This window comes from Monopterus albus, unplaced genomic scaffold (genome assembly GCF_001952655.1).
Source record: "Monopterus albus unplaced genomic scaffold, M_albus_1.0 scaffold72.1, whole genome shotgun sequence".
NCBI lineage: Eukaryota > Metazoa > Chordata > Actinopteri > Synbranchiformes > Synbranchidae > Monopterus > Monopterus albus.
Genome location: NW_018127952.1, coordinates 1,813,108 through 1,825,531, shown reverse-complemented (window position 1 = coordinate 1,825,531; position 12,424 = coordinate 1,813,108). Strand labels below are relative to the sequence as shown.

Sequence of the window (12,424 nt, the reverse complement as noted above, 5' to 3'; positions counted from 1 at the left end):
AGTCTGAGAGAGGGGGGTGAACAGCTGCGAGGTGTTTTACCCCCTGTTTTTGCACCTCTCTTACAAAAAACACAGCTCTGTGATGAGGAACATATGCTATAGGCTCTGTTTTAACCATCTACAGAATTACCCCCAATAAATAACTCAAGGACATCCGTTGTCTCATGTTCCCCATGGGTCAAAAATGTGCAAAATCACTACTCTGTTTTAGCTGTATGTCCATTTTTGTTTTATTAATCTCACACTACATAATAGCGGTTGTGTCTTTTGTAAATATCTGTTTCACACCTCTACAATTACTCAAACCTAACTCAAGGACATCTGTCGTGTCCTCTTTTGAAACTAAATATCTGGTCAGCTCTATACTTTCTATGCACCATTTGTTTTATTCACTATATAACATTACAAACAGAAACCCCAATAATAATGGTTATGTCTTTTTTTAAAATAGCCGTTGTCTCCTCATTTTTGAAACTAAATATCAGCTCAACTCTATTTAATATACAAATCACTACTATACTTTCTATATACCATTTGTTTTGGGGGCGGGACAAAGCTTCTGATTGGATAACCTTTCACCTAGAACTGTCAAATCAAGTTTGATGAAAGCCGGTATCTATACTGTGTGTGAGGTGGTTGCACATCCACTGGCTTGTTGAGAAGGACAGGAGGTATACCATGTAGTTTATCAAGAATCAACAAAAAGAAGAAGCTGCCAGAGTTTTTATATGTAGCAGAGGTGCACAGCAAGAACAGCTTATTTTAATTTGTGATGTGCCCTGAGCTTAAAAGAAATCCAGTCTCTCCTCTATAAAACTATAAATCAGCTGCGACAACAGCTGCAGTATCAGAGGATGACAAGCTGGTTGGTTTTGGCTCTTGTGTCAACAACACCTGGTGAGAGATTTGAGACAGCAGGCATGATGGTTATGCAGCCTTCATTCTTCAGAAATGCTGTGTTGCAGTGACAAAGATGCAAAAGCCACAACCATACCAGTGAAAGATGCAGCACTCAGCCTCACACACACCTCACATGCTCTTACTGAAGCCATGGATGGGTCTCATTATTCTTTTAATTTTCCCCAAAGAGGTGTAATATATATGGTCTGTGTAAAAGGGTGAAAATGTGACAGAATAGTAAATGGTCTTATATTTGTATAGCGCCTTTCTATGCTTTACAGCACACTCAAAGCGCAAAGACATAACATGCATGTTCTTAAGAGGACTACAATAAGAATCAAAACAATTATTTTGTTCCACAGTCTTATCCAGAGTAGTGAAGTCCATTGTATTTGTGCTCTGCTGTTGATACTGTGTCAGAGATATTCAAACAGGTCACTAGATGGTGCTCACTGTATGTGCTAGTCAAGAACTTAAAACCCCCTGAGTTTTCAGCACTGCAGAATAAATCCTGCAGACAAGCTGAACACAAGCTAACGTCTTCTGTCTCTTTCTTTGTAACTACAGCTGGGTTATTATTCCTCTAAATGAGATGTACATACCACTGGAAGCATACAAATTAGACAAAATAGCCTTTCACAGACTCTCATTCACAACCACATATCACGCATGTACCTATCTAAATGCCATTGTATATGAAACATGAAATCATGTGGCTCAGGGATAGACTGTCTTCTTAACATATGGATGTAACATGCTTTCTGTCTTCTTCCCATTCTCCATGTATGTAGATGAGATCACTAACTTCTTGTTTGACCACTTTACCAGCAGAAAAAACTTTCTTTGCCATATTCCTTAAGTGGACAGTCAATACAGTACCAGCTCTCAGTGACTAGATTAACTTCCTGCATTCTACTTTGGGGAATTCGCTTTACTTTTCCCAGTGCCCCGTGTGTTGCTGCTTTGACATATTGCTCTGTGAAGAAGTTGTATATTTTGAGCCTAATGGCTCGAGTCCTTTCACTTGGTCCTGAAACAGCTGTCTCTTTTAGATTCTTAGTGTCTCAAACCATTAACTGAAGTGTGTCTTCTGCAGCAGTTTCAAACTCTGAAAACATTTCTGACAGCAGCAGCTCATACTGTGTGGGACATCCTTCATATATGATTCTATGATTTCAAACAGTTGCAAACTAATTACCATCTGGACACCCAGAGTTCCTACTAGTGTTCCTGTGTCAGCTGTACATATAGTTTTGATTGATTGATAGACTGACAGTTTGATTGAAAAAAAAGTCAATATTTTTATTGTGCAAAGTCTCACCGTATTTTTTTCAGTGTAGAATTGACAGTGGCAAATGGCTAGCAGCTGGGTGAATCAAACCTCTATCCTTCCACACAAATGAAACCATGGGTGCCTGTGTTCATTTCTTAAAGTTTTTAAAAACTCAAAAGAGCACGCACTTTTCTTAGATAAGATTTTATCCCTGACAGCACTGCAGCCAGACATCTAAATTTCAACTATTTTGCAGATAATAGACTGAGGTTTAAACCAGGGCATGACCGCAAACCTTTCCATTTGATTCTTCATTCATACCTGTCATAAATTATTTAATTTCATTCCATACAAACTGAGATACAAACAGTATATTCTGTGCTAATAACATTTTACATACAGCTGTGTGTGCAGTTTTAGATATTTTTTGCAGTCGAAACATGTCAGTTATCCATGAAAAGGCCATTCATAGATATGTATAGACAATGATTTATTTGTTGGCATATTACAGATTTTAACACCTCATCAAATTAGGACATACATTCATTAGTAAGGCCAGGAGGGTGCTGGCATACTGTAAGCAATGTACATTCACTGAACTCATCTTCATGGCATGTGATTATCATTTGGTTATGGTTCTGTTTAAGAATTACTTTGTTCAAATCCTAAAAATCTTTCCAGCAGTATTTCACCCTTTGCTCTGATGCAGTGCACGTTAAAGGGCATGCAACGGTCTCATTGTAACAGATTCAGTAACACAAAGTTCACTTGCCTAATATGCCTACGGCAGTTTCTTGACTGACAAAGTAATGCCATAAACCACGTGGAATACTTAAAACTAGGATGCTACTGAAAGGGTATAAAAAGGTTCTTGACTATTTACAAAGTTTCAAGTTAATTTTGTACAAAGTAAAAGTGCATCAAATCCTGTGTGTTTATCAGGATGAAAATGGTACAAGAAAAGAGTGAACTCTTAAGAGAGGATGCATATTTAGCAGATTCTTCTCTGTAGCAAAAATCATGAGTCTCTGAAAGTTAAACATCATGAATCTTGTCTGTACTTTGGTGACTTTAGTTCAGTTTTCTTTCTTCATAAATTATTATGCAAGTCAACTGAACATGTTGCAGATAAAACACTGAATTCACTTTACAGTATAATAATTCTACATTTACGGTAGCAAGTCACCCTTGAGGTTTTTATGTATTTTAAAATTTACCATGAGAGATAAATAAATACACGTTGGGAAGAGACAAAAGAGCAATTGGTTAAAGTTTGCCATTAGCGCAAACTGTGGCCTGATATTCTTGGGCAGATTGATCAAAGCTCGCTCTATTCTTTTTTTTAAATGGTCAAAATAAAAACCACCAGTTCCAACCTGAAGCCAAGAAAACAACAACCCCCTGATGGTCTGTGAAGGGACGGCTTTGAGGGGACGGCAGTGAAATACATACACAAAGAAGGCCCTAATGTCGCAACAGTGCAGGAACGCTAAGTGAGTGTGACAGTGCCTACTCTAAGGGTCAGAGGTCGTGGTGTGGGACAGATCCAGTGCACTGAACATGCCTTGCTTCAGCTATCATGCAGAGCTGTCTACATGGTGCCATTGTGGTGTCTGGGAGCAGAGGGAGGTGGGTTGGTCCCTGAGTGTTGGGTCCCCTGTGGAAAAGGTGTCTGCTGGGGGCCCTCAGCCTGCGTTACCGTTCCTCTGCCACTTTCCCATTGACCTCCTGCTCATCTTTATCTCTCCGCTTCTGTCTCCTGAAGAAGCCAAGCTGGGTGGGAGAGCAGTCAAACACAGAGAGAAATTACACATGATGAAATGTTGCAGCTTCAGAGGCCAACATGGCACTATTCAATCTTTATTTATTTATTCATTCCTTCATATCCTTCAAATCTACTCTTAAGCTAAAATGAACAAGACTAATAGCTGCTCTGTGAGGCTGTATGTATACTGAATACATCCTGTTTGGACAATAGATCTATGGACCAAATTTCTTTAACGCCTAAACAAATAGTCAGAAAATACCTACTGAATATTTGCTGCTGTTGGTCTTCTGTAAAAATTCATTTAATGTCTTTGTGCTTCAGACTGTTGACTGATCAAAATGATTTCTGAAGATGTCACAATGGACTCTGGGAAAATGTTCCACTATTTTCAGATGTTTTAGACTTTTTCATTCATGATATGATTAAGTGAATAATCAAAACAATAATGAAAATAATAGTTACTTGCAGCCCTGCATTGCATGGAGGTCCATCTAATGGCTGCTGAAACATGTCCAGCTCATGGCGGCACCAGAGGAAACAGCAACAATTTATCAGGCAGTTTATGACTGAGGTGAAACTATTACTTGTGTATGTTTTCTCTCTACTTCCCCCTTTTTACATTCTATTCATTTGGCAGATACTTTAGTTTAACGTGACTTACGCTTATCCTCAAGGGCACTTTGACAGGTGGACACGACGGAGGATCAAATCACCAGTGTTGTGGTTAAAGGCTGACCTGCTCTATTGCCTGAGCTACAGCCAACAAACTGACTATACTTTGATTATTTTACTCCTCCTAGCCAATGTTCCAGTAGATATTCTGACATGTCAAAGCAGGAAAAGCACAGGCTGTGATTTTAAAATATATATATTTACACAGTGTGATAGGAGGCCGACAGCTTTATTGTGAACCTGAGCAGTTCTATCCCAGAGCTTGGCCCCAAAGAAAAGCATGACAACTGATGATCGCTTAGAGTTACTGTGTTTCTGTGAACGGCTCCTGTGTTGACCATGAATGTGAGGCTGCTTATATTCTTCACATCATTTTTTAGACTTAGCTGTTTAAAGCCCTATGATAGACTGCCATCCTGTCCGGGGTGTACCCCTCCTCCCACCCAGAGTCAGCTGGGATAGGCTAGCTAATGGATGGATGGATGGATGTTTGCATTGCTTCATCCTCTACCAGGAGGTGGCAGTCTCACCCTACACTGAAGTACTGCTATGGCTATATAGTGGTACTGTACTATGCAGTAGGTGCAACCTTATGGGTCTTGGCCATTTTTTCTTATTACAGCTGCCTCTGATCTGTTACTACATATACATCTGTAAAAAGCTAATTATTATGACGACACAAGGTAACGTGTTTGGTAAGAGAACAAAACTGCTACTGGTGGCTGTAGCTAAACCCAGCATGAATAATACCGGTGCACGACACTGTGACTTACCTTCCACAGAGCGAGACTGAGCAGGGCCAACAACAAGAGCCCTCCCAACATACTCCCAATGATAATCCACGTAGGGATTCTGTAATCGCCCCCCTTCCTGATCTCCAGTGTTATCTGTCAGACAAGATGAGATGACACAAACAGATCTCAGTGTCTGCTATAGGGTTATAAACAGATTTGTATATCTTGTACAAACATGCTGCACATATAAATTGAGTGTATTAATGTAAATGTATGATGGTCAGTAATTATTATAAACATCAAACATCTATCCACAGATGATGTTGGATTATATATAACCAGCAGATGGACACACACAGGCTGAGTATGATATTTACAAAGAAAACTTACTGTAAATATAAGAAACATATATAGAATAAACCCATGACTGTTTTTAAGAAATTCTGAAACAGGATTGAAAACCTTTATGTAGATTATTCTCTCTCTCTTAACATGAATCTAAGCACTGATCACAGTCAGGTTTACCAGAAAAACATTCCCACTTCATTTACAACTCCTGTAAGCTTAAAGAAATCAGTATACAGTATATCTGCTCATTAAAGCATATAAAAAATTTCAGTATGACTGTTTGCATTGGCCATTAGATGGCAGCAAAGACTAGTGCTTGGATTCAGACTCTAACACGTTGTGCTGCTGGTCCTTTCGGTCCCTGAGCACCACATAGCACGTGTGCTCCAATACCAACCTTTCCTGTCTGATTCTACACTGCCTCAGTTATGCAATACCATGCTATACTGTAGCTGAACCCACTGATATTTTCTATAAAGAGGTGGCAAAATACATTACTGTTTAGTGTTACATAAAGTGGACCATTTCATATACAGTACAATACTATTTTAACTTTTTCACTTCATTCAGATACATTTTAAAGACTGATCTCCTTAAGCACAAAATAATTTATTCACATATGGCTAGGATAAAATTTATGATTGGTTGTATGAATTCAGTTTTCAGGGAGGTCAACCTCGGTACGGTTTACACTATAGGTTATTGACTCACATGCCTCACAGGCCTCTCTTCATGTAAAAACATAGGGCTGGAGGAGGGGAGCTCCACTGAAGCACTGGTTACCAGTTCCAGTATTTTAAACTTCAGCTGGAGAGGAAATCAAAAAGTGCACAAACACATAACACAGCTGTAGCTATAAAGCTATCATCACCAGAGTCTAAGCAAAAACACAGCAAAATCAATACAGAGGTTATACTGTATGCATGGGTATGTTATTATAAAGCTGGGGGATCATCCAAGTTTATGTACAGTATACATGATTTAAGTTTTAAACTCACTGTGTGTAAGGTGTCTAGTTGTAGTGCTCCTGTGATTCTAACTGTGATTTCTCTGTAGGAGGCCACATTGACAGTGCACTGGACTGGCAGAGTTAGGGTGTTGGATCGGTTCTGTGTGAAGAAGCCAGACAACAGCCTTAAGGAAAAAGGTTGGAAATAAAAATCTTACTTGAGAATCAGTTTGGTTGGTTTGTACTTTACCAGGCGGGAGAAGCGTGTAAGGTCCTCAGGCGATGCCCTGCTCTGTGCCACATGCTGTACTGGTAAACAGTGTGAACCATCTCTCTGAGGCGTGACACAAGAGTGAAGTGTAAGAGCAGTGTCACAATCTTATATATGTAAGAAAAAACACTTCAAAGTGAAGTTGAAAGGTAGACCACTTTCTCCAAAGTTTTAAAAAAAGTCTACCAGCAACTCTAAAGCTATCTTTACTAATAAACATATTTCCTAAACTCCTGATCCAAAATCATGATGGTATGTTGTTGAGATCAAACAATACTTTATAGGGTGGAAAAAAGGAACAATAAAGAGAAAATACAGAAAAGAGGAAATACATTTTAATATTTATATTTATAAACAGTGCTAACACTACAAACATTATAATAAAGCAAGCTTATGGGACTTCTGTTCAATGACATCTGTGGCTGCAGGTGACATTTGTTAGATCATGGTACAGTTGCTGATAAAACAATTTACCAATAGCACAAGCAGAGAGGACCAAACTTAACTAGGCACTGCAGAACTGTCAACAATTCTTCCACATGTTGAAACCTTGTGAACACTTACCTTACCTCCTACAGTGGTAACCAAGTGTCACTTCCAAGGCCACCAAGTATACGTAACATTAAAAAAAGCTCCAGTTACAATAACACATCCTGTGGAAGCTAACATTAGCAGCTCTGCTGGATTTCAAACATAGCCAATTTACATACAAACATAATGTATAAATCCAACCTCTGTATTGCTTGTCCAGGGTCATACATACAAGGACTAGCTATACACTGAAATACAAGAGCAAAGCAGAATCTTTATTATATAGCAAGTGTGCTACATTAGCTACAGCCAGCGACTGCTATCATATCAAGAATGGTTGTAGCTACCTGTACAAAGCTCCTGAGTGCATCCTAAATTAAACAGAAGAATGTGCTATAATTCTTTCAAAGGTTACACATTTTCACCTTAAATCATCACAGAGTTTGAGGCTCCACCCTCACCTGGTCAATATGGAAGTCAGATATCTGCAGGAGTTGGTTTCCATTTTTTGTCATTTCTGGGATTTCAATGTTCAGCTGCAGATCTTTTACTGGAAAGTAACCAAGGTTCTGGATCTGAGAGACAACAAGGGGTAAACAATGTAAATTATTTTTCCTGTACAGGTTAATTCAAGTCATGATGATGGGGCTCCTGGTTCTCACCTGGAAAGTGAAGTTGAAAGGTAGACCACTAACTCCAGGCTCTTCCAGCGACAACTCAGATTTGATCTCATACTGAGTTGCTTTTGAATCCCTTTTGGAGTAAAGAATAAACAGGAGCAAGTAATATGTAAAGTTAAATACATGATCACAAAGCCACCATTCCACCTACAGTGTCTACAACCTATTTTTCCAACCATGATATTATTCAATATTTTTCAGATACCAAATTATTTTGTTCCAGTTACTTGCACTTCCAAGTTCACTGCTTCAAAAATCACCTCAAGAGCCTCAGGAGCTTGCACTGTATCATCAGAAATCATGAGAAACTGACAAACCTAGTGAAGAGAAGGTCTGCTTCATACTTCAGTGAGTAATAGATATCATTGAAATTATCAGCTGTGCTCCTTTCCTCGCCATCACTGTTGAGAGAAGGAGGACAAAAAAATTCAAACAACGTGAATAATGATGTTACAGCTGCAGGTAAAATATTTATCATTGTAGCTCAATTGCAGTTGTAGCTTGCTACTTGGTGTGTATGGTTGTGATTTTTTTGGATGCCTTGGCTGATTGTTAGCATCAGTAAGGACACAAAGGACAGTTAAGCGCCGACCCATGTGAAAAGAAAATGCATTTAGGTGTCGATAATTTTAAAGCACACTTAAGAGTTGAAATTTATGTTCACACCTGCTGGCCTCCAGGATAACCCTGACATGTTCGAGGAAGACGGTACGGCTGAACTCAAACTCCAGACGAAACGTCACCTACACAAGGGAGAAGTTTAGAAAAATAAATCAAACATTTGCAGCATAAAAATAAACATTTGATCATTTTTGATTTAAATCAGTGTCCCATAAATATTTGAGCATAAATATCACCATGAGATTTTTATAACAAAACCACTAAAAAACACAGGGCAGAAGCTTCTTCTGACTCCATCCATTACTATATACACCCTCCCCAGCAGTATGGTATAGTAACATCCGACTGTACAGGTAGGACACAGACTTTGAACCCAGCACAGTTGGTGCTGCCTAAGGAGTGCCTTAGCTGAGGACAGTGCCGTAAATACAAGACTTGTGAGAATCAGATTCAGAGCAAAGTATAAGCTGACAGGCACTGAAAGGCAGAAATGAGAAGAAAGAAGACAGACAGAAACAGAGGAGATGACAGCAGTGCAAGAAAATGGAAAATGATGGAGGAATCTTAAACGAAAACAGAAGGAAACCCCAAGTCTGGAGAGGAGACGAGGAGCAATGAGTTGACTGGTAGCAGAAAGCAGACTGAGCAGAGCATGGTGCATGGAGTGTCGTTGTTTACAGTCCGCCATGCTGTAATGAAATCCTGACGGATTGCATCTGGCCAGAGAGGAATAAATAACACAGTTTACTGTGGCTTCCCTCTTCCATTGAAACTGACTCATCCTTGACAAACTACATGTACAGTACAGTATGTACATGTGAATGTGATGATTTATTTTCATTTCATCTGATCTCTTTTGTGGAAAACTGCCTCTCTGGTCTTTGTCCTAGAAACGACTCATCCATCCAGTAACAGATGAGAAACAAACATCACTTCCAGTCTGTTTTCAATATGACTGGGTGATGCTCATTTTGAAGACACATATATATACACACACACACACACACACAGTTGTTTCCATAACTTCAGAGGACATTACACTGACTTAATTTCATGGAGATTCACACCAGTTGTCTAAGCCTTACCATAACCCTATACCAAGTCATCACCATAAAATATAATGATATTTTTGGGAATTGCTTTTTGTCCCCATAAGGACGTCAAGTCCTCACAACTTGACTATAAACAGGTTTATGTCCCCACAGCATCAGTAACACCAGCCCCGACACACACAGGAATATGAGGACGCATGTACGTCAAGTGGTGTGTGTTTGGAAGACACGACTGTCTATGGCTGGAGGATGTTTGTGCGCAGCATAGTTAAACATGGAAATTCAGGCAGCACACAAAGCTCCTGTTCCTCCTTCTGGCTGACGTAATGTGCCCACATCCCTGAGCCATGTTTACTGCCAATCACCAAACAATTAATCATAATAAGTAATGTTCTGTGTGTCTGCATACACTCAAGAGGAACAAAAACACAATTTTAAAAAGCCAGAGTTTCCTGTTTCTTATTTCTTTCAGCTAAACAGTGGTTTAGGCAGTGTCAAAAATGCTTTGCATAGAAATATGGTAAATTTTTAGTAGCATAAGAGATGACAATTATTTGTGATAATGATGTGGTTAGGACATTTCATGAAATGAAGTAATCTGCTTTGGTTCATTCCTACAGCATTTGTCAACAGACTTTGTGTCAGTATAGACAGTAAGAAAGACCAGATATCAATGGAAAAGACTGTGTATGTGTAATCTGTGTTGTTTAATACCTTTTAATTGTACAGTGTGATGTACGACCAGCGTCAACCCTATCAAAATTTAATTCAAACATCAATCTCTTGAAAATAAAACTTGATGCCTTTGCTCTAAAACACACTGGAAAGCACAGAGTCTCATAAATATTGCTGACATTATAAGCCTGTGGAAAAGCCTGGAAACAGCAGAAGTGAATGTGGAAATCGGTAACAGATGAGAAACAAACATCAGTGTCACCTGGTGCACCAGGGCGGTGGGGACAGAAAATGGCTAATGAACAGTGTTTGTTTGTTCTATGTACTGTACCCCGTTGTTAAGATGGTCCTTGCTGATATAAGTTGATTGACAAATTTTTGTGTCTGTCACTTTCAGGTGAATGTGGAAGTGGTGGCAACAGGACTCGTATACAGTGCTACAGGAAATATTCAGACCCCTTCACTTTTTTTCACTATTTACAAGATTTTTTTTTAAATTTAGAGTCACTGATAGAACAAGATGTGAAAGTACAACAATAAGATACCCCTCCCCCTCCCTCTAGGCAGAGGGAGGGTAGGTGAGTGCTGGTTTTACTGGAATTTGCATTTAGCTGCTAATATAAATTTAAAGTTATGAGGATACTCTTGAGTGGAGTAGACTTAAGGAGTTAATAGGAGAATAAATTCATCAGCATCAAGGGAAGACAAGTAAGAAAGAAGTGGACCCAGATAAAGTGGAATCTCTCCACATTATTTTGCGTATCTTAACTAGTGTATCTAATCTTTTCAAGATGCAGGCAGCTCACTGGATCTTTTATCAAGTGAATATAAGAAGGTGACTGTGTAGATTTCCAAACTGCTTTGCAATTAAGATTGAAATGCAGGGAGATCTTTCTGGAAGTGATGTTTTTAGATAGGAAGGCTAGGGGGGACAGTAACCAGGGAGGGATCAATAGTTATGTCCAAAACCTTAGAAATGGAAGCACAGATTGACTTCCAAAAGGTAAGAAATGCAGGGCAGGACCAAAACATGTGTATGCATGGTTGCATCTATCACATAAAGGGTCAATGTCAGGTTTGAATTTAGATAACCTGATTTTTGTCCAATATAAGTTGAATTAAACCGTGGCGAGTGGAAATGAATGGATGAGTGGATTCTATCCAACGTCATAAAGATATAAGACTGTAACGCACACCAGGGATGTCTAGATATGAAATCTTCATTAATTTACACACATGGATTCTATCCAATACTGCATCCCATTCATCATCCTGAAACTCATAATTCAGATCAACCTCCCACTGTCATCTTATTGATGGATCTTGGAACTGTGTAGAGTTTACGATAAGGCCATGGGAAATAACTCCTTTGGTGTGAGGGCTGGTCTCCACTATCTTATGTGCTAGAGTTTTAGGAGGAAGAGGTGAAAAGTCTGAGATTTTTCTTCACACAGTCACATATATACAGTCATATATATCTATATATAAGTATCTAAAAAAGTGAGCTCTGGGTAGGTTAAAAATATCTGATATAAAGCTTTTAAACAAATATTACTGTAGCGCTATTTTACATGCTGCAGCTAAAGCTGTAGTATAGAGACGTCTGTGCTGTCTTGTTTAAATCATCTTTGTTGAAACTGTCACTGGACTAACTCCACCCAGGCTTGATGCTTATGTTCAGGGTAGTACAAATGGATTTGCACCGCTGTTGGAGGTCCCTGGATCTCCGTTCCCTAAGCTGGGTAAACTCTCATCCACACAGAACAGGATAAGGACTGAGAATAATTCTGAAAGAAAAATGTTACAGGGAAACTGGGTATCAAACTCTGATTGTGGGTGACTGTGCTATTAAGAATTTAAATGGCGTAAGGAACAAAAAATACCAAGGAAATGGTCTCTGACATGATGGAAAGAATCCCAAACATCCTGGCTGCACCCCCAACTGTAAAA

The 12,424-nt window shown here is 39.1% G+C and overlaps 1 protein-coding gene across 3 annotated transcripts in view; it reads right to left on the bottom strand.

Annotated features, from left to right (window-relative positions):
- Window positions 1-2,676: 2,676 nt before the first annotated feature.
- itga11a (integrin, alpha 11a) overlaps window positions 2,677-12,424 on the bottom strand; it is a 51,040-nt gene continuing 41,292 nt past the window's right edge. For 2 of the 3 annotated variants that reach the window (XM_020605680.1, XM_020605678.1), the window contains exons 22-30: window positions 8,793-8,869; window positions 8,444-8,527; window positions 8,109-8,199; window positions 7,908-8,021; window positions 6,895-6,978; window positions 6,694-6,804; window positions 6,407-6,502; window positions 5,387-5,500; window positions 2,677-3,946 (exon numbers count right to left, since the gene is read on the bottom strand). In XM_020605680.1, coding sequence (XP_020461336.1) covers window positions 3,869-3,946; window positions 5,387-5,500; window positions 6,407-6,502; window positions 6,694-6,804; window positions 6,895-6,978; window positions 7,908-8,021; window positions 8,109-8,199; window positions 8,444-8,527; window positions 8,793-8,869 — 849 coding nt within the window. In that variant the 3' untranslated portion in view covers window positions 2,677-3,868. Of the gene's footprint in view, window positions 3,947-5,239; window positions 5,501-6,406; window positions 6,503-6,693; window positions 6,805-6,894; window positions 6,979-7,907; window positions 8,022-8,108; window positions 8,200-8,443; window positions 8,528-8,792; window positions 8,870-12,424 lie in introns of those variants that run through there. The other variant, XM_020605679.1, reaches the window with a different exon arrangement.